Source organism: Podarcis muralis, chromosome 17, assembly GCF_964188315.1.
Source record: "Podarcis muralis chromosome 17, rPodMur119.hap1.1, whole genome shotgun sequence".
Lineage (NCBI taxonomy): Eukaryota > Metazoa > Chordata > Lepidosauria > Squamata > Lacertidae > Podarcis > Podarcis muralis.
In genome coordinates, this window is record NC_135671.1 from 30,611,834 (window position 1) to 30,638,189 (window position 26,356).

Consider the following 26,356-nt stretch of genomic DNA (forward strand, 5'->3'; position numbering starts at 1 on the left):
ATAACTCAAGAACTCAGGGCTATTTAATGAAGCTGATAGCAGGAGAATCAGGACAGACAAAAGGAAGTAATACTTCACTCAGTGCATGTTAATTTTACATGCAACCCTGAAGAGAGACTGAAAATGCCCCATATCAGCTATTCAGTTGGGTTTCTACTCTCCTGCCTTTTTAAAAAAAGCTCTCCTGTCACAGGTCAGGCTCTAGATTCTATCAGGCTCTGAAAGTAAGCAAATCTTTTGAATTGAAGGAAGTATAAGGTCTGTTCTCAACTGCTAAGCTGGATTCTTCTTTTGTCCCACCAAACTTTATCAAATCTGCAGTCAATTTGTAGGATTGTCTATCTATTTACCTACCAGCAGGCCTTTTGTTTATCTGGACTTCACCGTAAGCAGCAACCTCCATCAACACTGAGTTGGACAGGCTTCTTGGCAAGGCAGCTAGAGTGATGGCTCATCTCTCCAAAAGGGAAAATGTAATGCTAACTGCCAATAGCAAGCTGAAGATCTACCAGGCTTGTGTGTTGAGCACACTGCTTTCTGGTAGTGAGACATGGGCAACTTACACCCACCTGGAGCAACGCCTCAACGCTTTCCACATGAACTGCATCAGGAAGATTTTGGGTGTCACATGGCAAGACAGACTCAAACAAAGATATGCTCTCCCAAGCCCACATTTTCATCATGTCTGCACTCCTGTCTCGATAACATCAGACAGCTAATTGCTTGGAGTTAATTACATTGGCTGCACGTATAATTGCTTTTACAGAATTAAGGCCTAGCGCTTTACTCTCTACCTTTCTGGATGGCTGCTGTAAGAAATTACCTTTGGAACAGAATTTCTGTGTCTTTGTAAAATGGTTATAGATGACATTGTTCACCACATTACTCAATGTCCTCTGTAGAAAGATCCTTGTGAAAAATATCCGTCTTAGTTTAGCTGCAGGAATTTTTTTGTTACCTCAAGTAAGTTTGTGTGCTTTTTGCTGTGGGAAAATAAAAATTAAGTTACCATGTGTGTTTCTTTATTTGAGTTGGCTGCCAGGAAATTAAGAAACACATTTGTGACTCCACTCTGAATGTCTTTTTTCTCTTTGTTATGGCTTAGAGCTAAACAAATAAAATTGTTTCTACAAACTGCAAACCAACATGTCTGGGAAACAGCTAGATAGAATTTGGAGGCACTAAATCTGAAAATTCTTATGTGGACAAAAGGTGTGCAAACACACAATCAATGACCTACATATGTAGTAATGCCATAGTGTGGATGCAGCCTACAAAAGAAACAAAACTGATTAAAACGTTAAAAATATAAAAATGTTTCTAAATGCAAAAAAATCAACAGCAGAGGAATTTTGTGCATATTGTCAATTTTAATCAAGTCTCCGTGCGGCTCAAAATGTAGCTTCTAGCCTGTACCTCTGCTTGTAGCAATGGTAGTCTGGTGATTGACAGCTGCTTCTAATAGACAAACTGAAATAAACGTTCATTTTTTCCAAAATGGCAGATTCTGTTTTTCATCTGGGGGAGTTGTCTTGTATTTTTAGAAATAGAAGCTAATCACTAGTGTATCTCAGTAGAGGTGACTCAATTTTACTGCTACTTGGACTATATTTCTGAAACTAACAAAAGGCAGTAACCTAAGTCAATTCAGTTAAACGGATTAACCCTGACTAACTTCAGATTTATGCTGCAAATGTGACATTATGCTAAATAGTCAGTGTTAACAGTTACATTTCTGAAATTCTGTGGAAGATGTAAGTGGCTTTTCCATTTCCTTTCAATGCAATATTGTGCAAATTTGCACAACCTTGATTGCATAAAACAACTCGATATTGATGAGATGGCCAAACCAATGTTTAGACTGTTGACAAGCACTTTGTCTGAATGCTGTTTAAACAAAGGGATGATTTTTTTCTGTGACTCTTTAGAGATGTGGTAGTGGTAGCTACTTCCCCCAATGCTTTTGAGGTTTTTTTCTGGGAGTTCATTTCGCTGCAGTACATGCAGAGTTGAGAATGGTCTTGGAAATATTGCGGGTGTTACTTGAGATTTAGGAGAGGATGCATGGCAGACTAGACACTCTTGATAACATCAGTCATCTTTCTGTCAAATTGGAACAATCCTCTAGCACGTGTAAGAGATCATGATAGGCTCCTTCATTGGTATCTAGTTTGTAAATACCCTGTTTTGGTTAGTGACAGTGCTTGAGAATTTGATCTGAAATTATGTGCATCTCTCTTTGTAACCACACTTCTTTACAAGCACAAGTCAGCTGCAATGCGGCAGTGCTCGCTTGCAGCTAATGAAGTGTGCTGCAGCGGTGTCTTGTCGTCTACTGCTCTTTCTATAAAATTATGAGGTCAGGATTGGGGAAGGGGAAGGGATAGCACAGCACAGCACATGAACTTGCTTAGTTTACTGCCTTCCGTAAATGTGGAGGTTGAAAAATGTCCAGTGGGGGCAGGGCAGGCAGCAACCTAAGCCATGTACAGCTAAGGTTGCTAAGGCATTTTATACTCCAGCTACATACTCAGATTTGAAAGGTATCTTAGGTGCCAAGAGAACAGGAGAAACCAGAAGAAATTATTCCAGGTTGCTGGGGGGGGGGGGGAGCAGTCATTGTGCATATAGCACCCCCTCTTGAGTACAAGCAGGGCACTAAATTAAGGGAGCTTCCCAAATTTGTCCTGCCTGAGAGCAGATAACAGGCTTGATTGGCGTGCCTACTACAGCTTATAAAAAAATATACATTTAAAAACATTTTGTGTTTAGTTTTCTATTGCCTTTTCCTTAGCTCCAGGGAGCCTGGGGGGGGGGGCGGAATCCCCCACAAGAAAAAGGAGAATGCCTTGCATGGCACCATTGTTATTTTTCCTTTCCCATATGACTGGAGGAAGCACTTGGAGGAGGCATAAGTTAAATTGCCAAGACTGTTTTCTTCCTATCTTCTCTCTCCCTCGTTTCCTAGGAACAACCAGTCACCATTCAAAGGCTCTTCCCCATTGGGGGAACGTGTATTCCTGAGACACAAATCAAACACCAAATCAGCCTCGCTTTTCTCCCCACACTTCCACTAGGGCTTGGGAACACATAGTTCAAAATGGCAGGTGTTCTTCCCTGTTGAGGGCAGAGAAGGAGAAGGCAGCTGGGATGGCTTTGTTTCCCTGTCACTTCATCAGCTTCACAGAACCTGTGGGTGCTGCCTTGATGATGGGACTCAGGGACTCAGTAGTGGCAATCACACATGTGCAGTTGAATAGCTAACCCTTTGTTGGACTCTAGCAGTCAGGGATAATGGGAATTGTTGTTCCACAACTTTGGCAGGCCCACAGGTTAGCCATTCCTGGTCTAGGGGCTGAGGCATGTGTGTTAGCCCCAATGTTGCTGAGCCACTTCTTTCTGAAATGATTCATATAATGTAAGGTGTGTGTCCCCTTTCTTTTTTATGGATTGTTCTTTACAGGGGATTTAAAGTCAAAATGACCTCCCAGGCTAGGAATATTGTTTTCTTTCTCCCCTGCTGTCTTTTTTCTTTCTTTCTTTTTTAAAAGAAATCTGGCCCTTTTGTTCAGGAATTTGATCCAAAATAAGGCACAAACCAATTCTCAGTCATGCATGGAGTTATGTTGAGTTGCAGGTTAGTTTTGCTGCAAGACACTTAATATGACTGCCTCTCTGGAAACTCAAAAATAAAGACATCTGCTTACTGGCAGAAGATCATGGGGAAAGTGTTCCACCATTGTAAAAGTAGGGTGTGGTTTCTAGGCTGAAAAAAGCAGACTGAAAAGATGATAAACTTTTAAGTTAACAATTTGGAGTATTCTGGAGCATTAGTGATGGATCAGTAGTGTGTATCTGTGGCTAATTCCATCATTCTTGTCACATGGATTATTAAAATGCTTTTGTTACCTAGAGCTGGCATTCTTTTATTTACTTTTTGTGGGAAGGGGAGGATTGGCCCTTGGTTTTCTTATCAGATTCTCATTCATTCCTTCATTTGTTATTGCTGCAGGTCTTCGAGTCAACGGGGAACTCATCACTGCTTACCCACAGGTAGTGGTGGTGCGTGTGCCAACACCATGGGTCCAAAGTGACAGTGACATTACAGTTCTTCGCCATCTGGAGAAGATGGGCTGCCGGCTCATGAATCGCCCCCAAGCCATACTTAATTGTGTCAATAAGTTCTGGACTTTCCAGGAGCTAGCTGGCCATGGTGTGCCTCTTCCAGACACCTTTTCCTATGGTAAGCCACCTAGATTAAAATAATGCTATTGTCCATAGTGACCATGTACCTGGAGCACGTGAGATCCTTACTAAAACTCTGAATGGTTTGGGGAAATCTGAATGAATGAAAAAAAAAAGAATTAAGACTCTACAACTTGACTAGTGACAAATTGCCAAGTGGCAAATAAGAATAGAGTTGGGCCTCCTGTTCTTAAACAGGCATTAGTGTGTCCACTTCTGAAGAAGCTTGCCCTGGGCTTTGTGGTCTATAATAACTACCGCCTGGTCATAAATACTCCATTCTTGGATATGGTGGTTGAGTGATAGCAGAAAAGTTGCAGGAGCTCCTAGAGGATTATCTGGATCTGTTTCAATCTGGATTCCGGCAGTTTTAGAACTGAATTGGTTGAACTGGTTCGAGAATGGAACCGGGAGAGTGTGACCCTGTATCTAGTTCTCTATGTGAGCGACTTGTGATACCGTTGACAATGGAATCCTTCGTGACCAACCGTGGGGCCACTGTTTTACTGTGGTTCTGCTCCTACCTGCAGGGATATGTCCAGGGGATAACATTGGGAGATGGGATTTTGGCCCTGTGATCCTTGCACTGGAGCGCACTGTCTTGTCTCTAGTATTCTATATTGGAAGGCATTTTGGGGCAAAGTTTCATCAGTACACTGATGACATGCAGTTCTGTTTCTCCACAACACCTGAGTCAGGAGAGACTGCAATATCTCAACCTCTGCCTGGGTGCAGTGGTGGATGGGGTGAGGACCAGTAAATGCATTTGAACACTGGGATTTTTAAATTTCAGCAGGCATTTTAAGTAAGTTTTTTATTGAATGGTTAATTTGAATTGGTATCTAAGTGGTATGTAAACAAAATGAATGAATGAGGAATGGGCATGTTGGTTTTTTTATTAATGCACTGATGATAGGTACCGTTCCCCCACCGCTTTTTTATCTTTTGTTGCTTTTACTTATGGAAGCTTAGCAACAGTATGTTCTTATAATGGTGACCATCCTAGAAACATTGTCTGCCTGATAAATGTGTAGCTAAACAAACTCTCCTATGCATTACATCATATTTTGTGGTCCTTGTTGAGGCATAGGCCTATTAATGGTGGTTAACAGCATAAGTTACCTCACTGTTCATTCTGCTTTTTCACTGCCCCTCAGCAGGCCAGCTGCTGCTTTTCTAGGTCTGGGTAGTTAGGAGTTAATGTTCAGGATGATAGATGTGTCCATCAGACTGTATTTAAGAATTCAGTCTGTGGAGGGCTAGAAATATGTTTTTCTTAGTGTGTATACAAGGACCTGGACTCAGGCTTCTCTCTTCCCCTCAAGTGCCAGATGGTTAAAATGTAGGGCTGCCAAGAGAAGCAAGATGTCCTACAGCGCACGTATTCCTCCGAACAAGGAAAATCCAGAGCTGATTCTGGCTTGTTCTGCTAGCTTCTAATCAGGTTTTTAGTGCCTGTGCCTCTAAGCCTTGTCTTCCCATTTACCACCCTGCTGACACCTAATTTTCCTCCTTTGATTCCATAGCTCTGCTGTTACAGGGAGAAGGAAGCATTAATTGAAGGATGGGAGGCAGTTTGTCTTATATGAACCTCTGGCATAGGCCCCTTTGGTTATGTGTCAGGTGCTTCTCTGGCCTGTGAATGGCAAATGTAGCAGGGTTTTCTTGAGAACAGCTTCCTCACAGCCAGGGTGGGGAACTTCAGGCCCGGGGTGTGTGTCAAATGTGGCTCTCCAAGCTTCTCTTTCTAGACATCGGGACTATCTAGGGCCAGGCCCCTCATCAGCCATACTCCTTGCATACTTTTGCCTGCCTGGAATGCGTTCTTGAACTGTGACAAGTCTTGCCTTGGTGAAGGCAGAAGGGGGGGGGAGAGTGTGCAGGTAAACTTTTGACTTTCCTGTATCGTGAATCTAATCCACAGTACAAAGATACGAGTCACTTTTGTTTGGCTCACTTTTTTGGCTCTGGCCCTGCTCACTACTTGGCTTGCAGCCCTTGGAAGTTTGTCCATGGGGGAATGTGGTCCCCAAGACTGAAAAAGGTTTCCCACACCCGTACTAAGCATTCAGTTTCTGGCCTGGAAAGGAGCTTGGCGCTTCAGAATACTCGTCTCTGGTTGCTTGATGAAAGAGGGAAATGAAGGGAGATAGTAGAACAAGGCTTTAAATGTTTGGTCTTCTTAGAAGGTTAGAGTTCATAAGATGGTAGCGATCTGTAGCATATTTTCAGCTGAAGAAAGAACAGGCTGTGATTTAATCCGATAACTCAGGGCTGTTACTCACTGGATATTTTATACGCAAGTATCTGAGTAAAGAATGCCTGGACTTTGCACCATGTGTGTGATCATCACTTTTTACGGCAAGATGCATAGAATTGGTGGCGGCGAAAAATGTGTGCGCAGGGAGAATTTCCAGTCTGGGGCTACCACAGGAAGGGCTCTTTGTCATGGCCATCAGCTAAATAGACTTCACAGGCAGAAGCAGAGCCTCAGAGGCATCTCTTAATATCCAGGCAGGTTCATATGAATGTAGGCAGTCCTTTGAACAACTCTGTCCCAAATGACTTAGGGCTCTTAAGGTCAGAACTAGCACTTTCAGTTGGACTGGGAGGTGTACCAATAACCAGTGTAACTTGTACAGATTTGAAGTTATGTGCTCCAGTCGCCTTGCTCCCACCAGAAACCAGGCAGCAGCATTCCACACCATTTGGGATTTCCAGACAGATTTAAAGGTAGCCATATTTAAGGCACCAGGTCTAAGAAGGCCGTATCCCTGATTACCACATGCCTAATTTCAAAGGGCAGGCAATCAGAAGAAGGGCCTCGGATGAAGAATGAAGGGTTCAAGCCAGTTTGTGTGGGAAAAGACCTACCTTCAAGAAGCAAAGCCCCATGTAGGGTTTTGTAAAGAATGAGCAACACTTGAACTGTGTTCAAAAATGGAGCAGCAGCCAGTGCAGCTCTTGTAAGCTCTGATGAGATCTATAGCCAGTCCTAGTTAGTAACACAGCAGCTGTGTTGTGAGTCTACATAAGTTTCTGGGAAATCACCAAAGGCAGCCCACATTGTATTGGTGCAGTCAAGCAGTTATAAGGGCATGGATCACTGTGGCCAAGCTGTATTTGTTGAGGAGCAGTTGCAGCTTGCATACCAGCCCTAGTTGGTACAAGACGCTGCATGCTGTGGATATCATTTGCACTTCCAATGAAATCTGAATTGATCAGTGCCCTCAGGAAGCAAATTGATAATTGAAATTCTTTCAATAAAATCTAAATACAAAAAATACAAAAAGGAAGCAAACTGGATCTTTTGGGAGAAATGCATTCCCATGCAGAGCAGCTTGGACACTGCCTCACATGAGGCCTGAGATTATTTCTACTATAATTGTAGGCTTTTTAAAATTGAGGAAAGAAAAGGCATCGGTGTTATAATATGATGATGATTTGATATTAGAAAGTCACATTTTAAGCAACATGTAAATTAATAGGAAATTCTATTCCGCTTATGGCCAGAATAGATAACCTGTTTAGATTCTGATGTGAAAATGAACAATCTGGGTTCCAGGGTTGCCTTCTTAAATAATTGTGTTGGCCTTTGGAATATGCCTTTGCTAGAAATTGGCTGAACGCTTCACTGGCAACATATATATATATATTTTTTCTGTCCAGGTGGTCATGAAAATTTTGCCAAAATGATTGATGAAGCAGAAGTGTTGGAATTCCCCATGGTTGTGAAGAACACACGTGGTCATAGAGGTGAGTGAGAATCTGTGCATAATTGCTATGGAATGTTGAATAAGGATTGCTCTTTGTCTAAAGCTTCCTTGCTATTTCGGAAACACTTAAAACATCCTAAGCACAGCCTTGACAAGAAGATGCAGGTTTTTACAGTGATGTAGTGGTATCAACCCTTGCCTGAATAACAAACTGATGTACAGGCAATGACCAATTTAGGCATGTCAAAATGATGCGCAATCGGGCCTAGCACCAAACACATCAAAAAGACATCGTGGAAATGGGCAAATGAGGTTTGCCTAGACCTCTTAACTAAAGTGGTGTACCTCTCTCAACATGTGGATAAGTAGAAGACCAAGTGTTTTATTTAGCTACAAAATCACATGTGTATTTCTGCATGTTGAATCATTTTAATAAGAGGAACAAAAATTCTTACCTTTTCACAGCTAGCGTAAAGTATAATTTAGTGATAATTTTGGTGTTAGCATTTGAATTTAGAATTTAAACTCTGTTTAAGTGATTGATTTATATTAAGCTTATCGAACAACATTTGTAACAAAGCTTTTCTAGTTTCTGATTTTATTTATTTAGAGCATTTATAAACTTAATATTTTTTAAAACTCTACAGTGTAATAAACAAACAGTATCATTACAATAAAAATGCAACCTGAAGCCATTAAAACAAAGATTCAGGATATCCCTTGAGGATAGCCTGGAGGTTAAGGTGGTCAATGACCCGTAGTCATGATGGCTGTATTTTACCTCTGTATCAGAGGCATTCTACTTCTGAACACCAGTTGCTTGGGAAACACAAGTGGAGACTGTGTTGTTTCACTCATGTTGTGCTTGTGGCCTTCCTGTCAGCTTCTGGCTGGCCACTGTGAAAAGAGGATGCTGGTTTGATTCAGCAGGGTTCTCGGGTTATTTTCTCAAAATAAAATTACTGCATTCTGAGCAAGTATTTTAAGAAAATACTAAGACTAGAGCTATTGACTAGTAAGCAAAGATACAGTAGTTTACAACGGGGAGGGGCGACCCCCTCCCCCCCACTCTCCCCTCCCCTTTCTTCCTAATGTAACCCTAATGTCTCAGCAAATTAAACTGACCTATGGAAAATGTAACTTGAAAAAAGAGACATTGTGCATACCTGTGTAAACCAAGAAAACACACACACACATATATATGGGGGCGGGGCGGCAGCAAACATTCTGCAGGACTAAAATAATAGTAATTGCGATACTATCATATATGCAGGATCACCATACGGTCTGTTTCTCCCAGTGGCCTTCTAAGTTGCGTGTAATGTTAGCATGGTTTGATTAGGGTGCAATGCGCTCTTTGAAGCTAACCCTGAAGAATTCATAGGCTCCCAATAAGAAAGGTTTTGTGCATCTCTGGGAGAATGAGCTTTTTGCCAGCAAGGGGGAGTGGAAACACTAGAGCAAGCAACATTTTCACAGGAAACCAACCCATGAACTCAGCAGTGATTTAGGAAATAATGGTTAAAGTCCTGTTTTTTGGTGGTGGCAGGGATGTGGAATTAAGGCAAAACCCTTGTTTTGGATATCTAGACAGTAACAAACATGGAAGCAGCGAAAAGGGGTAGCTGGGTAGGCAGGGCTAATATTTATGCTTCGTGGGGCAACTCTGACCACACAGTCAAAGGAGCAGTCAGAAGCAACATATAATTACTTAAATCCTGTTGCCAGGCCTGCAGAACCAGCCATGTGCATTGGACTGAGGTGATTGCAGATGAAATTCTGGTGTGGAACACCACAGGCAAATGTTTGCTACACATAAATGCATGTGCACACGCACACCCACACATATCCCAGACAGTTGTTCCAGAAAAAGCTTCAATGTATGTGAAATAAACACAATGACAACTTAAAACAGCAGTAATTGGTGAGGAGACGGTCTGGGCGATATCTGGCTTTCAACATTGTAATATATCACCAGCTGAACATTGTGATATACTGATAATATCATGATGTCTGAAATAAGGATGGAGCTGTGCAGAGGCATTGGCTGGCTTCACAGTTTTCCCCACATCGTGATTTTTGCATAGCAAACACAGACACATCATGAGCCGCAATATATTGCCACGTCAAAAATATGAAACTGATATCATGATATGGACTTAAAACCAGTTTTGGATGGTATATCAATTTATCACCCAGCCCTAGTGAGGACACAGTGATCTAAGCATGGCTGAGTAAATCCACATCTGCAGTGGGGCGTACCCAGATGAATAGAACCAAACTTCTATATTCCAGTCCAGCTGTTTCATGCTGGATTTTCCCTTTGAAATTCCTCTGTTGGACAATGCTTATGTTTTGTGTTTCTGTTATGTGGCCTCTTGCAGGAGAATAGCTGTTTGGGGCTTCAGGGGTTGTCTGAAAGAAAGAATTAGCCTGTAAGCAAAAGTCCAAGGCCTGTGGACACAGGATTGCATAAATACAGGGATGAAATATTTCCCTAAAGTAAACATTTTAAGCAAAAGTGATTTGCTTGCCTTATCAGTTGCTAAAAGGAATGACTTATCTTCATTTCACCAGGCTCTTGTGTGTTTCGTGGCAAGTAGGTAGTTTGAATAGGTCAGTTAAGGAAGAGGAAGGGCTGGAGATCAAGAATTGCATGGTGTGGTTATGGCTGTTTCAGAAGCAATGTATTGTGAAGCCTCACTGTACTGAGAGGACCTAAGGGCTTAAGAAACTGACCGCTTGTGGGCAAGGCAGGAGCACAGATTTCTGTGAAGTGGGCTGCCACATCTCCAGTTGCCTTTCCTGCCTTGTCGAGAGCAGTCAGCCTTTTGTTTGCTCTGCATCACCACTACATCTGGGGCCTTAAAACCACTTGAGGCAGCTGTCTGTGTCAGTTTAGTTTTAGGGCTGGCTCAGGGTTCATTTTTCTAGGGATAATTTTTTTAAATAGATTTTTTGTTGCATTCAGCTTACTGGTATTTACAACAAAAGAATATTTCCTATCTTAAATGATACTGAGAATTCTAATACTTCCCGTGGATTTGCATTTGGCAAATAAATAATTTTTATATTTTTCACTGTTGCACTAATTAGTAGCTGCCAATTAATTGGGAGTGGTTCATTTTGGGTTCATCAGCTAATCATACACAGCACCTTGGAATCGGCTGTCATCTTTGGACTGTGATTGGTGCAGCCCTCTGTTTTATGTGTCTAGAGAACCCAAAACCTGTTGCAAAACGCTCTTGCAACCTAGTACTACTAGAATAGCACGGAATGGTACAGGCCAAGATTGAAGGATACTGGCAGACCTATACTGAGGGAGTTGAGAACTGGAATAAACGTTGGAAATTGTGAGTTTGCTTTAAGGTAATGTTTTGTTTTTCAAATTTTGCTATTTTTATAGCACTAAATGTGCAAAGCGCTTTACCAATTTTAATTTTATTCATACATGCACCAGTGCTGCCAGGATACTTTTTTTGCAGCACTGAGATTAAGGATTATGTTTTTCATACCCTTTAGAAATATGCAGAAAATTCACTGACCTCCTCCCCCTTTCACCTTCTATACTGTCTTTATGCAGGTAAAGCTGTGTTTCTGGCAAGAGACAAGCACCATTTGGCAGACTTGAGCCATCTAATTCGTCATGAGGCCCCTTATCTATTCCAAAAATATGTCCAAGAATCCCATGGCAAAGATGTTCGTGTCATCGTAGTGGGAGGTCGTGTGGTGGGCACTATGCTGCGTTGCTCAACAGACGGTAGAATGCAGAGCAATTGCTCGCTTGGTAAGAATTGAAGTGTGCTTATTCTTGGTTGGAATTGGGGCCGGCAAAGGAGGGTTTAAAATCTAATTTAAGTGGCAGCTGTTTCATGTGCAATTACAAATAATTAAGCTATTACATTAAAAATTAGATTTTGAAATTGGAGACTTGACCAACTTTTTCAAAAGACAAGATAATGGTATTTAGAATACTGCCTAGTAGGCTTCCTTCAGTTTATATGGTTTTATCTGGTCACAAATATAAAAGAATAGTGATGTGGTACGTGCCAATTTACTGCCAATGAACTGTGTGACTGGAAATATGCTGAATTATCACTTATTTTATCTTGAAACGTTGTCTCCTTGGACCACTTTTATCTTTTTTGTGGCTGTTATATCCATGGTTACATATCTTGGGCTTTGATTATCCCACCAAGTTTTTAAATGCCTACTTTTATTTCATTCACTCCTTTTGCTTTACCTCTCATGGAGTGAGATCCTGAACCAAATGTGAGGAGGGCACTATCATCTTGACTGTAAAGCTATATTAATCGTGAACCACTTTCAGAAGCAGTGTGGTTAAAAGCTGGTATTCAAATACTGTTAAGCAATTATTATTTTAAAAAATAGAATCTGTTTATCTCGCTCATCATCCCCTGCTGGATTGAAAAGTTTTTCTGTCACCTGTTTTCATAGAATTGTGGAGTTGGAAGGGACACCAAGGGTCATCTAGTCCAAACACTTCCAATGCAGGAATATCAACTAAAACATCCATGTCAGATGCCCATCCATTTATGCACTAGCTGTTGGGTTTTCTGTCATTCAGGTGGACTCCATCTTTTTGATACAGACTTCCCTAAATGTTTCCCCAAGACTTCAGCCTTATTTATTATGGAGCTCCCGCATCTCTACCTGTTTGGTCCGTGGGTTTTTTTTAAGATATAGCCCCCAAATAGGTAGACCTTCAGTAGCCCCACTCTAAGATTTCCCCTTCTCTTTTTTGCCAGGTGGCATAGGAATGATGTGCTCGCTGAGTGAACAAGGCAAGCAGCTGGCAATCCAGGTGTCCAACATCTTGGGGATGGATGTATGTGGCATCGACCTCCTCATGAAGGATGATGGCTCGTTCTACGTCTGCGAGGCCAATGCAAATGTAGGTTTCATTGCCTTTGACAAGGCTTGTAATCTAGACGTAGCTGGTATCATAGCGGACTATGCCGCTTCCCTTCTTCCCCCCGGTCGCTTGACACGACGCATGTCCTTGCTCTCTGTGGTGTCCACGGCTAGCGAGACTAGCGAGCCAGAGCTGGGCCCTCCAGCTAGCGCCACTGTCGACAATATGAGCGCCAGCTCCAGCTCTGTCGACAGCGACCCTGAAACCACAGAGAGAGAGTTGCTCACCAAGCTCCCGGGGGGTATATTCAACATGAACCAGCTAATAGCCAATGAGATTAAGCTCCTGGTGGAGTGATGCCACATGTAAATAAATATGACCAACTTTCTTGTACATTTTTTTTTAAAAAACAACAACAACTACTTGTAGTGCTGTATATCAGAAGCAGCTTATGGAGGTGAAGGGAGGTTTTAGCCTGGGGATCAAGATCAAAACGCATGTTCTGTGAATGCTGCTTTTTTGCTACTTATTGATTTTGCAGAACATACGTTTAGTTGATATTTTTGACAGCCAATTTCCCTTTGGTCATGCCCAGTTAAGAACCTGCATTTGTGTGGGGGAGGGGGTTGGAACCTTTGCGACATTAGGGATGCCACTGTGATTTTTAAACTCATTGCAGAGCATGTGGGTTCATTGGGAAGTGATTCAGCTTGATTTGTGCTTTCGGAACTTAGAAGTTTTAATTCTCCAAAAGCATTTGTAAACTATTGTCTGTAACCATCCCCTCACCTCATTAGCGCTCAGTCCTATTGGTTATTTTATACCCCTTGCTTTTTGTCCCATTAGGAGTTTATAGGTTAGGGCAGCCAATTTCTGTTTCATCCAAAGGTTCTAGATATCGGCATTTCCCATCTAACATCTGTAGGATCTGTGAGAATTCGCATCCCTGACAAACAGTCTGTAATGGCCTCAGAAGTCTGGCCCTTAAAGCAATTAAACAGGGTGCAGCATTTATTAGTTCAGCATGAGCTTTTGAACCAAACCTGTGACTTCTGCCATTTCAGTATTAACAGATGGGTTTATGTCCATACATTTATATTTAAAACAAACCACTTTCTTTCGGAGAAAGATTTTAGTATGTGTGGATTTTTAAGAAATTATTTTAATTCCTGGGGTGGGGGGAGAAGGTGTGTCTAAATTTCAGTCTTGTTCATTGATGGCAGAAGTGGCATGTTTTCTTTTGCGCAAAAGGCAAAGATAAACAGCACTGTTAACTTTTGGTGTACAAAATAATGTTTAATCCGATGTGAAAAAGAATAACACTAGTTTAAAACAAATGTGCATTGACTTGTATTTGTTAGTGTTTTAGTCCTTTTTGCAAGATATATGCTATGTTAATGTTTCGTTTTTAATACATGCTCGTCCAACACTTCCTTCTCCATGCCTGCATCTTTAACAGTGGCCAAACTTGAAAATACCCATACTGTTTAACATCACCACTATTTAACAAACAAAAACTAGACACCTTTTTTTTAATCTGTTACCCTGAAAAATGTGGGAGGGGGTGTGGAGGAGGGTTGAAGTGGTTGCAAATTTCACAACCACCTTGGAGTAAACTTAACATGTTACTACTATTAGTAACGTTTCTCTGCAGAACACATTAAAATCTAAAGTGACTTCCTTAAGAATAAATCTTGAAGAGAAATAAGCAGGTTTTGGGCAACAACATAGGACACTTTGCTAGTAAGGCCCAGCCAGAATGGGAATATGATTTAAGGCCACACTTCTGTGGATCTCAGGCCCCTATGTATGTGTCTGTATTTTGCTTTGTTTTGTCATTGGTTTTTTGTCTGTCCAGTTCGTCACTCTTTTTTCCAGAATGCCTGATGATCTCCTCTCCCAACCCCTACCCAATCCTGATACTTCTGGCTGTGCATTTTCTTATTAAATTTGATAAAAGAACCAAAACAGCAGCTTTGGGTCTGTTTTAATGGCCTCACCTTCCTCCTCCTCACCCATTTCTCACTCATTTATTTTCTTTGGGGTGTGTACAACATGGAAACAATATATACAGAATCCTATTACTTTTTATAAAAAAAAAAAACACACCACATAGTAAAATGTTTGCAACAGGAAGATGGTTTGTGGAAAGTTTTTGGAGGGTGGGCAGCTTATGTGTACAGTGCTGCTTTTATCTGGATGCCTCAAAGGAGCCTGGCCCCTCTGCCTTCTGAGGCTCTGAGCTTCATTCCTCTGGCCCATCCTCTCCACTTGGCTGTCTAACCTTCACTCGGATCTTAAATACACACCAGTTGAGGATTACTACGCAGAGAGGCGTCAGGCGGCAATAAACAGAAAAGTGTTAACCTGCTTTCATGGAGGTTTGGTCATGCCTTGTTTGTACATTTTTTTTGTTTTTTAAAATATGTACTCTTCTTTTTTTGTAGAATTAAATATTATTTAAATCAAGTGGAAGGTTGACTGTTGACATTAGCTGATGAAGCAAATTGAGTGCCCAGGTTGGAACAAAAGATACAAAGGTTTTCATTTTAAAAAACCCCAAACACCCAGCAACTCAGGCAAAGCCCAATCTTTGACAATTTTTTCCCTGGTTGGTGGTTCTTCAACCCTTTGCCAGCTACATGTGTCTTCTAAAATACAGGTTTCTCTGACGACCCAGTTGGGTAATCTTTTTCCTTATATGTGCTTTGAAACACTGAGCATATTTCAGGAATTTGAGCAAAGAATTATCCTTCTGTTATCTGATAGAACTTTACAAATCTCTGAATCACTCACTGAAAAGAAACAAAGTGAATCCAGGAAGGAACTGGTAACTCTTTGACAGTTCTGATATGGGCTGCATTTAGTCTACGTTGCTTGAGCAAAACTGGTAGTGAGAAGTCTGATTTTCACACTCATGTGTCTTTGTTCCCCACCCCAAATTCCTAGACCCAGTTTACATCAGTATAAACACAGTGCAATGAAGCACACATTTCTTTCTAAAAAACAACAACATACAAACACAAACGAAACATGAAGAGTTTTTCAAGCTTTGATTTGTCTACTTGTCATGAGATGGTCATGGATGTATTGTGAGATTGGAGGAAATTGTGGCTAATCTGTGGGAGAAGAAAAGTTGCACTAAAATCTCACAGGAAATTGTACTTAAAAAAAACAAGGGTTGTAGATTCATCCCCTACCCTGCCTATCGTAGCTCCACCAGGGAAATGTCATGGTAGAAGGTTTTTAAAACAACATACCTATCAGGTAAAGAAAATAAATCATGCTCTTACTAATCAGGGTGAAACTTCCACACAAGCTAATGCTACATGTCACACTTTTCTGAAGAATATTTACTTAACTACAGTAAGAGCACCAGCGTTGCTGATCATAGTTTGAAACTTTATGTTGAAATGAGCTCTTGGTAAGACAGAAGTCATAGTATCAGCATAGCCAATGACATAACACAAATGGAAGCAAAGTTGCTGGGATGTGTGGTGGTGGGTGGAGCTTGATGAATTCCATATGTTTTATTTGTATTTTTAATATGTTTGTACTTCTACATAGCAAATTCTGCAGATAAAATGGCTACCTTCATACATTTTTGTATTGTGTAGAAATGCAGATTGTGTTTATAGCTTTGTATGTTTTCAGATCTTTAATGTCTTAATGTTTTGATAAATTTTATAAACCCTCCTCTCATTCTGGAACACTGTGATAGATCATCAGTAATAAATGATGGAAGGACAGCACACTCATGGACTACTTTTGTTCTTGTTGGGTTGCACTCACCTTTCAAACTGTGTGATCATGCTTCACTGACTTTGCCGGCAATGCCTCATGTGGATTATCTCCTAAGAAAAATGTTCTGGACCTGCGATGCTTATAAAAATTAAAAAGAACTCTACGAGAGGTGCTGCACCGGACTCTTACCAGAATCAACAAATGGAATAAATCATTTAAACTTCTAATAAGTCTCCCAGTTTAGAAAAGCAAAGCCCATGTAGGTTAAATGTGTAAGGGCTTAAGCAATGTAAGACGTATCAACTTGTACAATTCTTTCTCATGGCTCACTCTTTTTGAGAAGGTTTATGAGCTATTTGGCTGGTGTGAGACTCACGACCCACTCCTGTTCTCTCTATGGAATTGTAGGTGCTCAGACAGGTAACCTCTGCTGCTACTGTCTCTTTTTATTTTTAATTTTTCTCTGTTCTAGGAATTCCTAAAATGCAAATTATTGTAGGATTAATAATGAAATGTTACCTTTTTCCTTTAGTTTTCTTTTACTTTTATTTTGAGTCTCCTGACCTTGGAGGGTGATTTTTGGGATGATCTGATGGTGGCTTGGACCATTGTTGGAAGTTTCCATACTCCCCTCATGTACCAGTTTTCAGTTGAATGTCTTTTATTTGATTAATGCACTGTCCATGTTTTAGGGTGGGAATTTGTAGTTCTTGGGGAACACTGTTCTGCTATGTAAACTTTTATATACATATAATTCATTTTGCTGATGTTTCTAACAGTTCACACTTTCTTACTGTTCTTTGCAAAACTTTTCAGGAGCCAAAAAAGTCAAACAATCCAGAGAAAAACTTCCCTTCTCCCCTTTCTGATGGCAAGAGAAAGAGCTTGTGAAAAATCCTTGAGAATGTTCCTCCCTAAACTTTTCCCCCCTGTGGTAAAACAGTAAACGCAGCAGTTTGGTGGCATCCAGTACCGACCTGTTGGCAGGTAACTTTCAGCTCTTTTGATCATCCCATGTTTGCTAACATTGCTTTCCTTTCTTCTAACACCCTAGTTTTAATATTATTACTGTCCAGAAAGAATGAGGCTTAGGAAGCATGTTGAGTTCTTCTTGTTTTTGTTTTTTGCTTTTTTTGCTAGAGCCATGTTTTAATAAACCTTTTCAGGATCCATGTGTTCAAGTAGGATCATGGCAAGGATGAGTTTAAACAACATGCACTGCTTCAGAAAGGAGTGGTGGGATGGTGTGTAATGCCATAAATTCTGCCATCTCCACCCTCCCATGTTCCTGTCTTGCTCTTCTCACTCCCTTCCCCCTCCCCCCCCCATATACACTCTTGGCTTAAGTTTTTACAGGGCTTTGGTGCTTTCCAGGGGCACAATCAGCACAAAACTAATCGGCATCAATTAATAACAGGTATGAAAAACTAGCTGTACAAAGTTATATATAAAATTAATTTCTTATAGCAGGGCTGGGAGGGAGGAGGGTGGTTATCCTTTGTTAAGGCCATTTGAGGGTGACATTTTCAGACATTTTTAGTATGTCCTGTTGAGGACGGTACTCATGTCAGTAATACTTGGTGATTCAAATGATCTCTTGATAACTTTGAAAACTACTTATTAACAGCCCAAAACTTGTATAGTGCTGCAACTGCAACGATATAGCCTATGTTGAAGGTACTTTCTAATGAGGAAGAATATAATGCTTCAGATAAACACTCTTAAAATCATTTTTTTAGTGTACAAGTTGGAAATAAGTCATTTTTCAGTGTTGCTGTATTTTAACATTTTGTGTGCACACCGCCTAAAGCAAAATGTTTCTTTGCCAGTTTAACGCCATATCACGTTTTGAAATTTGTAGCTTGGGACATCTTTTAAGCAGCGCTAGTGCAGGATTTGACTTTTTATGTTTTAAGATTTCACAGTTGTTATTGCATATTGTTTTTACTTCTTCTCCTTTTCACTTGGCATGGAAGGTTTACTTCTGAATATATTTTTGTCCTTTGATTGCTGAAAGAAATGGTTGTACCTTTTAGAGCTAGCTGAAGAGGGCACAATAATTTTGCAAACATTTTGACAAATGCACCCTCTCTTGTAATTTTTGTTTTCTATGAAAAATGGGACAATGATAGATATATGCATGCTTTTGCAGTGTGTTCCCTCCTCCTGTCAATTTGCAAACACCTGGCTAATTTAAAGGAGGTGGTTGAAAGCCTGGTGAGCAATTAAAGCTCTCGTGAAGGAAAAGTTCATGCTGCAGATTTCTTCCTTTAAATTGGCTGCGCCCTTGTGAATTGACATCTTAAAGGAGATAATCAGTTGCAGTCCCTTTGCTGAAAATAAAAGTATTCTCAATGGATTAGGAACACCTCAGGAAGCATTGTCCCTGCTCCTGGGAGGAGAGAGATCCAAGGGGGCAGGGGTGAGAGTGGTGTTGAAGCAGTAGGAGTCTATGGGAAGAGTGTTTGTGAACAGTGCCCAACAAAGGTTAAAACAAGGTGCTACTTTTTTCCCCTTTGGGAGCCCAGGAAGGTGTTAAGGTCTTCAGTAAAAGTTGTTTGGCTTTGTGATGTTCTATGTGGCTCAGGTCGTGTGTTTCAGATCTGTAGCTACTAATATGCTATAAGAAAGAATTAAATAGCCTTCTAGGTTCTACAGTACCTGGAAATTAGTTGAGCTCAACCCAACCAACAAAGCTGCTGCACACCCCTTCCTATTGAAATGTATGGAAGTCACATGGTAGCAGCGCCAGGTGGTATTTGCCTATCCCATTTTAATCTGTCCTTTATCCAGATAGTTCCATCTGTAGGGAGGCCTTCCAGAGCCTGTTACTGAGTATCGTCTGTCCAGAACTCTTTTTGAAGGGTGTGGGTGGATATGGGGGAAAGCTTGAAATAAGCTTTGGTGCCTTAAAAGGATCCCCATTGTATGATTTTTCTGCAAGCTGAACAAGAACTTCTTCTATATACCCTTGTGCTGCAACAGAGTAATAAAACTGGTAGGTGGCAGCAGAAGAAGGAACTTATTCAGATGGCACCCGTGAACTGAGAATGCTGCCATGTGTGGAGAGATGGATTCCAAAACATTAGCTGGTGTAACGTGCAAAGATGAGAGGCAGCTTCCCTGACTTGTCAATCTGCATGGTGAGTCTGACTCTTGGTCAATTCTTATCCACAATAATGGATCTTTACACTCCACATTTCTCCTTAATCTGGAATACTGACAAAAGCCATTGTGGAGGGCTGACAGACCTGTGTGTGCTTGTCTGGATTTCATGTTACACAGTACTTTATAAGAGATTGTTGCTGACTAGTTTATCACAACCTTCCCCCAGGGCATCCATTTGCTCATGTTAAAAAAATGTAACACTTTCTTCCAAAAAGTACTGCTAGATCACTTCCATTTCAAAGGCATTTTCCATGTAGTATTTATACTTCTCATGTATTTCAAGGTGAAGGAAATGACTCTGTACAAATTTCATTATAACAGAAATGGAATGTGAAATTTGACATTTGATCTCACTGTGGCCCAGATTTTCAGTTCCAAGGAATGTTCTGCATTAAAGAGCCATTGGCTCATACTTCATGTAGGCAATGCTGTGTGGAATGAGCAGTTAGAAATAGAACTCATTGGGGAAAATTATCAGCAGCTGAGTGGAATGAGAAGCAAATATTTATGATCTCAAAACATATTAAAGTAAGATTTCTTCGACTTTCATATTTTCCCTACAGACTTTTTCCAAAACTGCCCCTTGAAACTTCATATGTTGGAAATCAATTGTAGCTGTACAAGCAATTGCCATAAGAGATCTTTTACAACTACTTGCTTGTGATCATTACTGTGCCCATTAGATCACAGTTAATCTGGGAGTTAATGTGCCACAGATTTTAACCACAATATAAACAACAATAAACCCATGAGACATTTCCACCAAATGTTCATGGTTTGCCATCTGAACAGCTTTGTGTAAGATAAGAAGAGTTAATGTGCAAGTGAATGGCTGCTGGGATTGCAGAAATCACTAGAATCCATGCAGTACTGCTTGTGGGTAATAGGATTCTGTGGAAACAATTTGTTGGTGCTGCCACATATGTGAACTTGTTCTGTGTTTGGTTAGACCAAGGTGCCCCTTGTTTCTCAATGATTTTTTGAGTGTCTGAAATATGACACTTCTGAGAAGCACAACATGAGTTTTGGGCTGCCTGTCTTATTCCAGGGGGGGAAATTGCATGGAAACTGGATATGCTTACAAGACAGAACTTCAGTTAGAAAAAGCAAGGCAACCCTGAATGATATAATAATGCAACGTTACCTTTTTCCACCAACAGAGCACATGGTAGGGGTGCCTTAGAGGAGCAGGTATCTTAAGCACCCTTTTTGCATTTGAAGAGACTTCCAAGAGATATGTGACAGACTGACTTAGAGAAACAGTGGGGTGGATCAAGGCCTTTATTCACAGTGCAATGTGCAACAGTCATGTTGGAGGTGCAGAGCGTGGGGAGGGAGAAACGCTGGAGCAGGAGGAAGCAGTGGAGCAGGTGGCAGCTGGACAACATTTGCTGATCTGTCTCAGGCAGTAAAACATCTTGAATAGGCCCTGGCTTCCCCACCCCAATGATATTTACTTGAACTTGCTGAGTGATGGCCAAGAATTTGGCTTGAAGTGACCTTAGTTTGTGGGCGTCATCCAACTCCCTCTAATTCAGATGTGGCAACCTCATTTCCAGTAATGGACTGGATGCGGGCTAATAAATTGAAGCTCAACCTAGATAAGCTGGAGGTGTGATTAGTGGGTGGGTAGGAGGCATTCAGTTTGTGCAAGATGGGATAGCACTCCCTCTTGAACTGGTTCACAGCTTGAGTGCAGGAAGCTCCTGCAGCCAATCAGAAGCCGCACCTTGGTTTTGGAACAGTTTCAGGAGTCGAACGAACTCCCGGAATGGATTAAGTTCAAGAACCAAGGTACCACTGTATTGCAGAATAGCAGGACTAGGAAAGAGTGATGTGGTCCTGGTTTTCTCCCAGTGCACTAACTTAACTGTAGTTTAAAGTGATGTGTGAACTGGACCATTGATTGTATGCCTCCCTAAGCTCATTTCATATAAAAACTTGCTAAAAACAATGTAAATAATAAAATTAAATTCAGTAAAAGTAGTCACCTGTGTCTAAGGAGTAATTCAATAACCTAGAATCCTTCCACCCAGGTCCTCTCTTTTTAATGTGGCTAAAGAATGCTGATTTCAGTGCATACTGCAGACATGCATGTAGTCTTTCCACCACACCTGCTTTTCCCAGCTGGCATACTTGATGAGTGTGTTCATGTCACTGGAGGGCCAAGGGAAGCAGCTGGGAGGAAAGCTTTGTAAGTGAAAAGGAGAGAGGAGCATTAGGAGCCAGCACTTCAATCTTCCTTTGCTGCTGTGCCACTGTTTAACAAAGAGCCAAGGTGTCAGCCCATCTGCCCCCCACCTGATATGTAGGTCTACATAAGTACTGCAGACCAATCTCTCAGTTGAGTACTTGTAATAAAATGTGATTTGTGCTTAAAAGGGGGAGTAGAAAAAAGCCAGAGACACTGCACTCTCATGCATTTTTTTAAAAAAATTGAAACCATTGCTACAGAGTTAGAGATATACAGCCAGATTCTTCACTGATTGAGTTAATATGCAAAATTCTTCCTCTCCCACTCCCATCTCTAGTTTCCAGAGCCCCTTTTACGTCCTGCCTAATACAGCTTTCCTTCAGTGCCTTCATTTCTCCAACCCATGCTTCTCTTTGCTCTTCTTTTTCATGGTCCTGTACATAAGGGCTGCTGTTGTTGTTGTTCACATCTGTCTGTCTTGATAGACAACGGAGTGCACCTCTAGGGGCGCAGCCAAACCGCTGCATTAGAAGTACTAAAGTGACCTCCCTGGGAAGCAAGCTTGGGCAGTGTGTATGGAGGTCCTGGGCTGCCCAGATGACAAGACCCCCGTCTTGGCCTTGTTTGGCTGCAGGATTTGCAGGAAGGAGACGTATCAGGCACCATCCAACCATCTTAGACACTCCATTCCGGATTTTGTGTAGGGTTTGCTCCTTAGCTTGCTCTTCTCCTGAATATATCTCATGAGTCAACAGAGGTTTAGGATCAGAGTTTGCCTTTTCCTAGATGAGCTACCTTCCCAGGTTGACTAGTCCCATCTGTCCCTCACTTCCCTCTACAGCACGTGTGGAAACTGCCTTCTTGACCGTTGGACCCACTCTTGCTCAATCCAGTGGAGCCTGTATTCACATTCAGGGGAAGTCCCTAACTCACCAAGGGTTTGAGACCCATCAGCTACTCTCACCTGGTTTAGTCAGCCAGTCGATGCCATTCCCAGGATGTGGCCGCTGTCACTCTGACAGCTTCTAGGAGCCACAGGTGAGAGCTGACTGTAGGGTGGGGACGAATAGTGGACGAACTACCCCAGAAGGAGCATGGCGTGTCCCCCACCAGAGGCACTACTTCTCCCCCAGCACCCTATACACGCCGCATAAAGGCTAGTAATGGTTTAAAGCTACACAAAGCTCATGGAAGCTCCAGGCACACTACCTTCAGTTCTGTCATGGAAAAAAGGTGTAATTTGAAATAACTTGTCCAGCTTTTTTACACTGCCCTCCTTCGTGCCTCTATATAATAATAATAATAATAATAATAATAATAATAATAATAATAATTTATTATTTGTACCCCGCCCATCTGGCTGGGTTTCCCCAGCCACTCTGGGCAGCTTCCATAGAAACCAAAGATACAGTAAAATATCACAGATTAAAAACTTCCCTGAACAGGGCTGCCTTAAGATGTCTTCTGAATGTCAGGTAGTTATCGCTTTGACATCTGATGGGAGGGCGTTCCACAGGGCGGGCGCCACTACCGAGAAGGCCCTCTGCCTGGTTCCCTGTAGCTTTGCTTCTCGCAATGAGGGAACTGCCAGAAGGCCCTCTGCGCTGGACCTCAGCATCCGGGCAGAACGATGGGGGTGGAGACGCTCCTTCAGGTATACTGGGCCGAGGCCGTTTAGGGCTTTAAAGGTCAACACCAGCACTTTGAATTGTGCTCGGAAACGTACTGGGAGCCAATGTAGGTCTTTCAAGACCGGTGTTATGTGGTCTCGGCGGCCGCCCCCAGTCACCAGTCTAGCTGCCGCATTCTGGGGGTCTCCTCTTCCAAGACCTCAGCTACTTTCTTTACCAGGCACTCCTGTGTCTTCTCAAGATTCCTCCCTCTTGCTCCCTACAGCCTCATCAGTCCTTGGGCTCCGCGTGAAGCTACTCTTCCATCCAAATAGAAACTTTGAACAAAAGGTGACATGACCATCTATGAGTCAAACTAGATGTGACAAGACAACCGTGTACGTGTGTGTTGTTCATATGCAGAACAGGGGGTTAGGCTGGATCTATTTTTGCATGAAAAGCAGTGTCAGTAAAGAGAATGAAACCCCTCTTGCCTTAGCTTGCTACATTCCAGTATTTCTAAAAATCCGCCGCTTCTCCTGCCCAGTCAAGCCCTATTAGCAAAGGAAGCTGAACTCTAGAGAAACTCTTGCTGCAGTGGAATGCAATAAGAGAAGGGAGGGGCTTAGTTTCCCTCAAGTGCATTTTAAAAGAACACGTTCAAATTGCTTACTTTGTGCAACCTGCAGAGTTTATTCCACTTGTGTCCTAACAGTCTTGAGTTCTTGGGCTACTGGATTTTTAGTTTTGACTAAAGCAGACTTTCAATCATATGGTTAGTCTGCAGGTACTGGCAAATACTGCAAATTCATTTGATAAAGGAGCAAAGAGAATTGCTACTAAAGTGTTTTCCCCTTCCTTTCACATGAAGATTTTACACAGACTCACCTGTCCCTCAGAAAAGCGGGTAGCAGGAGCCCCACCAGCCTCTGACCCAGTGTTTGGAGGAATAAGCAAGATTACAGTTTGCTCTAGAAGGCCTTGGAGGCAAAACTGCTTCTCCACGAATTCCAGAACTGTTTTTGTTCCAAATGACATTTCCAGAGGCAAGCTTTGTAACTGCAGGAGAATAGAGTACTGTTGAGCTTGTGAAACTACTTATGCACTCCCCCCCCTTTCTATGCAATATTTTCACAGGACTCTGATGCTGGGTCAGCAGCCCCAGAGACTGCCACCATCTCGCCAGAGGACAGGTAATGCATGGCAGGGGGGTAATGGTAGCAACATGCTTGTTTGACCTGAGCTCATATTTTCTACTATACCTCTTTCTTCCCCAATAATGAAGAACCATCTTCAAGGCTAGTCAGTATCCTTGATGAGTCTCTGGTGGCTACCAACGACGAAGCCAACTACTCTGATGGTGGTTTTTGTGCTACTTGTCTCTCCATTCCCCCTCCCCAGCATTCCAGTTCCCTGGTTTTATATTACGGTGACCATTTCTCTCTTATTTCTGTAGGGTATATGAAGCATCAAGAGACCTTCCTTCCTTCTTTTTATGGGTTTTGTTCGTTGCCCTTTGTTTCTCCAGTTGTGAAGGGAATGGTGCAGGGTGGCATAAAGTCCAGAGACTGAAACAAAATGGCATCAGTGGGAATAACGTTTTCGTCATATAATAGAAGATGCTCAATAAACTGCAATTAAAGAAAATTATGTGTATGTGATTCTTCTGTAACTAATTGTGGTCAAATCAGTTGGCTCCTCGTGCAAGTTGACCTCTGTGTTACTTTGATGAAACCTGCTTCCCAGTGTTAGTACTATACATGTGTACGGATTCTGAATACATGCCAACAGTGCACAGCTGCCTTCTGTGGAATCTAAGGGGATCTGCAAAGCTTCATGTCCTAATGGGAATTTGTTAGATTATTAGAATTTTGAGCATGGGGGTGGGGTTGAGTTTGGGTTTTTTACTTCTCTCATTAACAGCACAGTTCATCCTGATTATTTAGAAATGATCAAGCCTTGGCATTGGAAGTTTTCCGCATGTCAGTAAACAAATAGTTTGTGCCTCATTCCACCTAATCTTGCATACCAATCAAGACATACACAATCTGGTTGGGGAGAGGATTGAAGGAGGAATCTGTATCACTTTAGCAAGTCATGTTTCTGTAGGGAGTCTTGACTCGCAAAGCAGTATCCCTAGATTATTGCAATTACGCATTTATTTTTGGCTGAAGGCTTAAGGCCTTCAAAAATTTTGTTTCTAATGGAAAGTTGCCTTAGCAACTATGACCATAAAATCATTCTGTACAAATATCCCACATGTTGATGGAATATAGGCTGTCATGAATATCCATGACAGAGATATAGCCATGACCATTTTAAGTATTTCACTAGCTTGAGTATTTCAAATTTAATAATACCTTTAGCAGTTTTGGCCAAATAATGAACTCTAAATATATCTGTTCAGATCCTTTTATCATGGACAAACACTAAATTGCCATCCTAGTATGGTAGTAGACAACTGTGAAAGCCCCAAATTGCATCTCAAGAGCAACTTCAGTAAAGCAATTAATATAAAATGCACAGAGTACCCATGTTCTTGTTTCCCCTTACCAAGAGTATTGTACCCATCCTTGATAGTGGTGACACCTGAGATAAGCTACATGTGAAAGTCATGATAGCCTAGGGACAGCAACCCAACTTGAAAGTATTGTTTAGTGGCAACCAATGAATAGCTGAGTACCAGCAACTAAGATCTTGCAAAGAGAAGCGGTTCGTTGCAAAGTGGGTTGGGGAAAATCTCACATAAGCCTGCCAGTACATTTTAGGGAACAGTTCCTTTCGTCACTATGACACTCTGGTG

The 26,356-nt window shown here is 41.6% G+C and overlaps 1 protein-coding gene across 21 annotated transcripts in view; it reads left to right on the forward strand.

Moving 5' to 3' along the window:
• RIMKLB (ribosomal modification protein rimK like family member B) overlaps positions 1-25,200 on the forward strand; it is a 46,689-nt gene extending 21,489 nt beyond the window's left edge. The window contains exons 4-13 of one of the 21 annotated variants that reach the window (XM_077921416.1): positions 4,013-4,243; positions 7,915-8,001; positions 11,545-11,748; positions 12,731-17,001; positions 17,398-17,998; positions 19,567-19,724; positions 22,785-22,981; positions 23,840-23,904; positions 24,425-24,746; positions 25,010-25,200. In XM_077921416.1, coding sequence (XP_077777542.1) covers positions 4,013-4,243; positions 7,915-8,001; positions 11,545-11,748; positions 12,731-13,194 — 986 coding nt within the window. In that variant the 3' untranslated portion in view covers positions 13,195-17,001; positions 17,398-17,998; positions 19,567-19,724; ... (2 more) ...; positions 24,425-24,746; positions 25,010-25,200. Of the gene's footprint in view, positions 1-4,012; positions 4,244-7,914; positions 8,002-11,544; positions 11,749-12,730; positions 17,002-17,397; positions 17,999-19,525; positions 19,725-22,784 lie in introns of all 21 variants that reach the window. The other 20 variants (XM_077921420.1, XM_077921408.1, XM_077921410.1 and 17 more) reach the window with 20 other exon arrangements.
• The last annotated feature ends 1,156 nt before the right edge of the window (positions 25,201-26,356 follow it).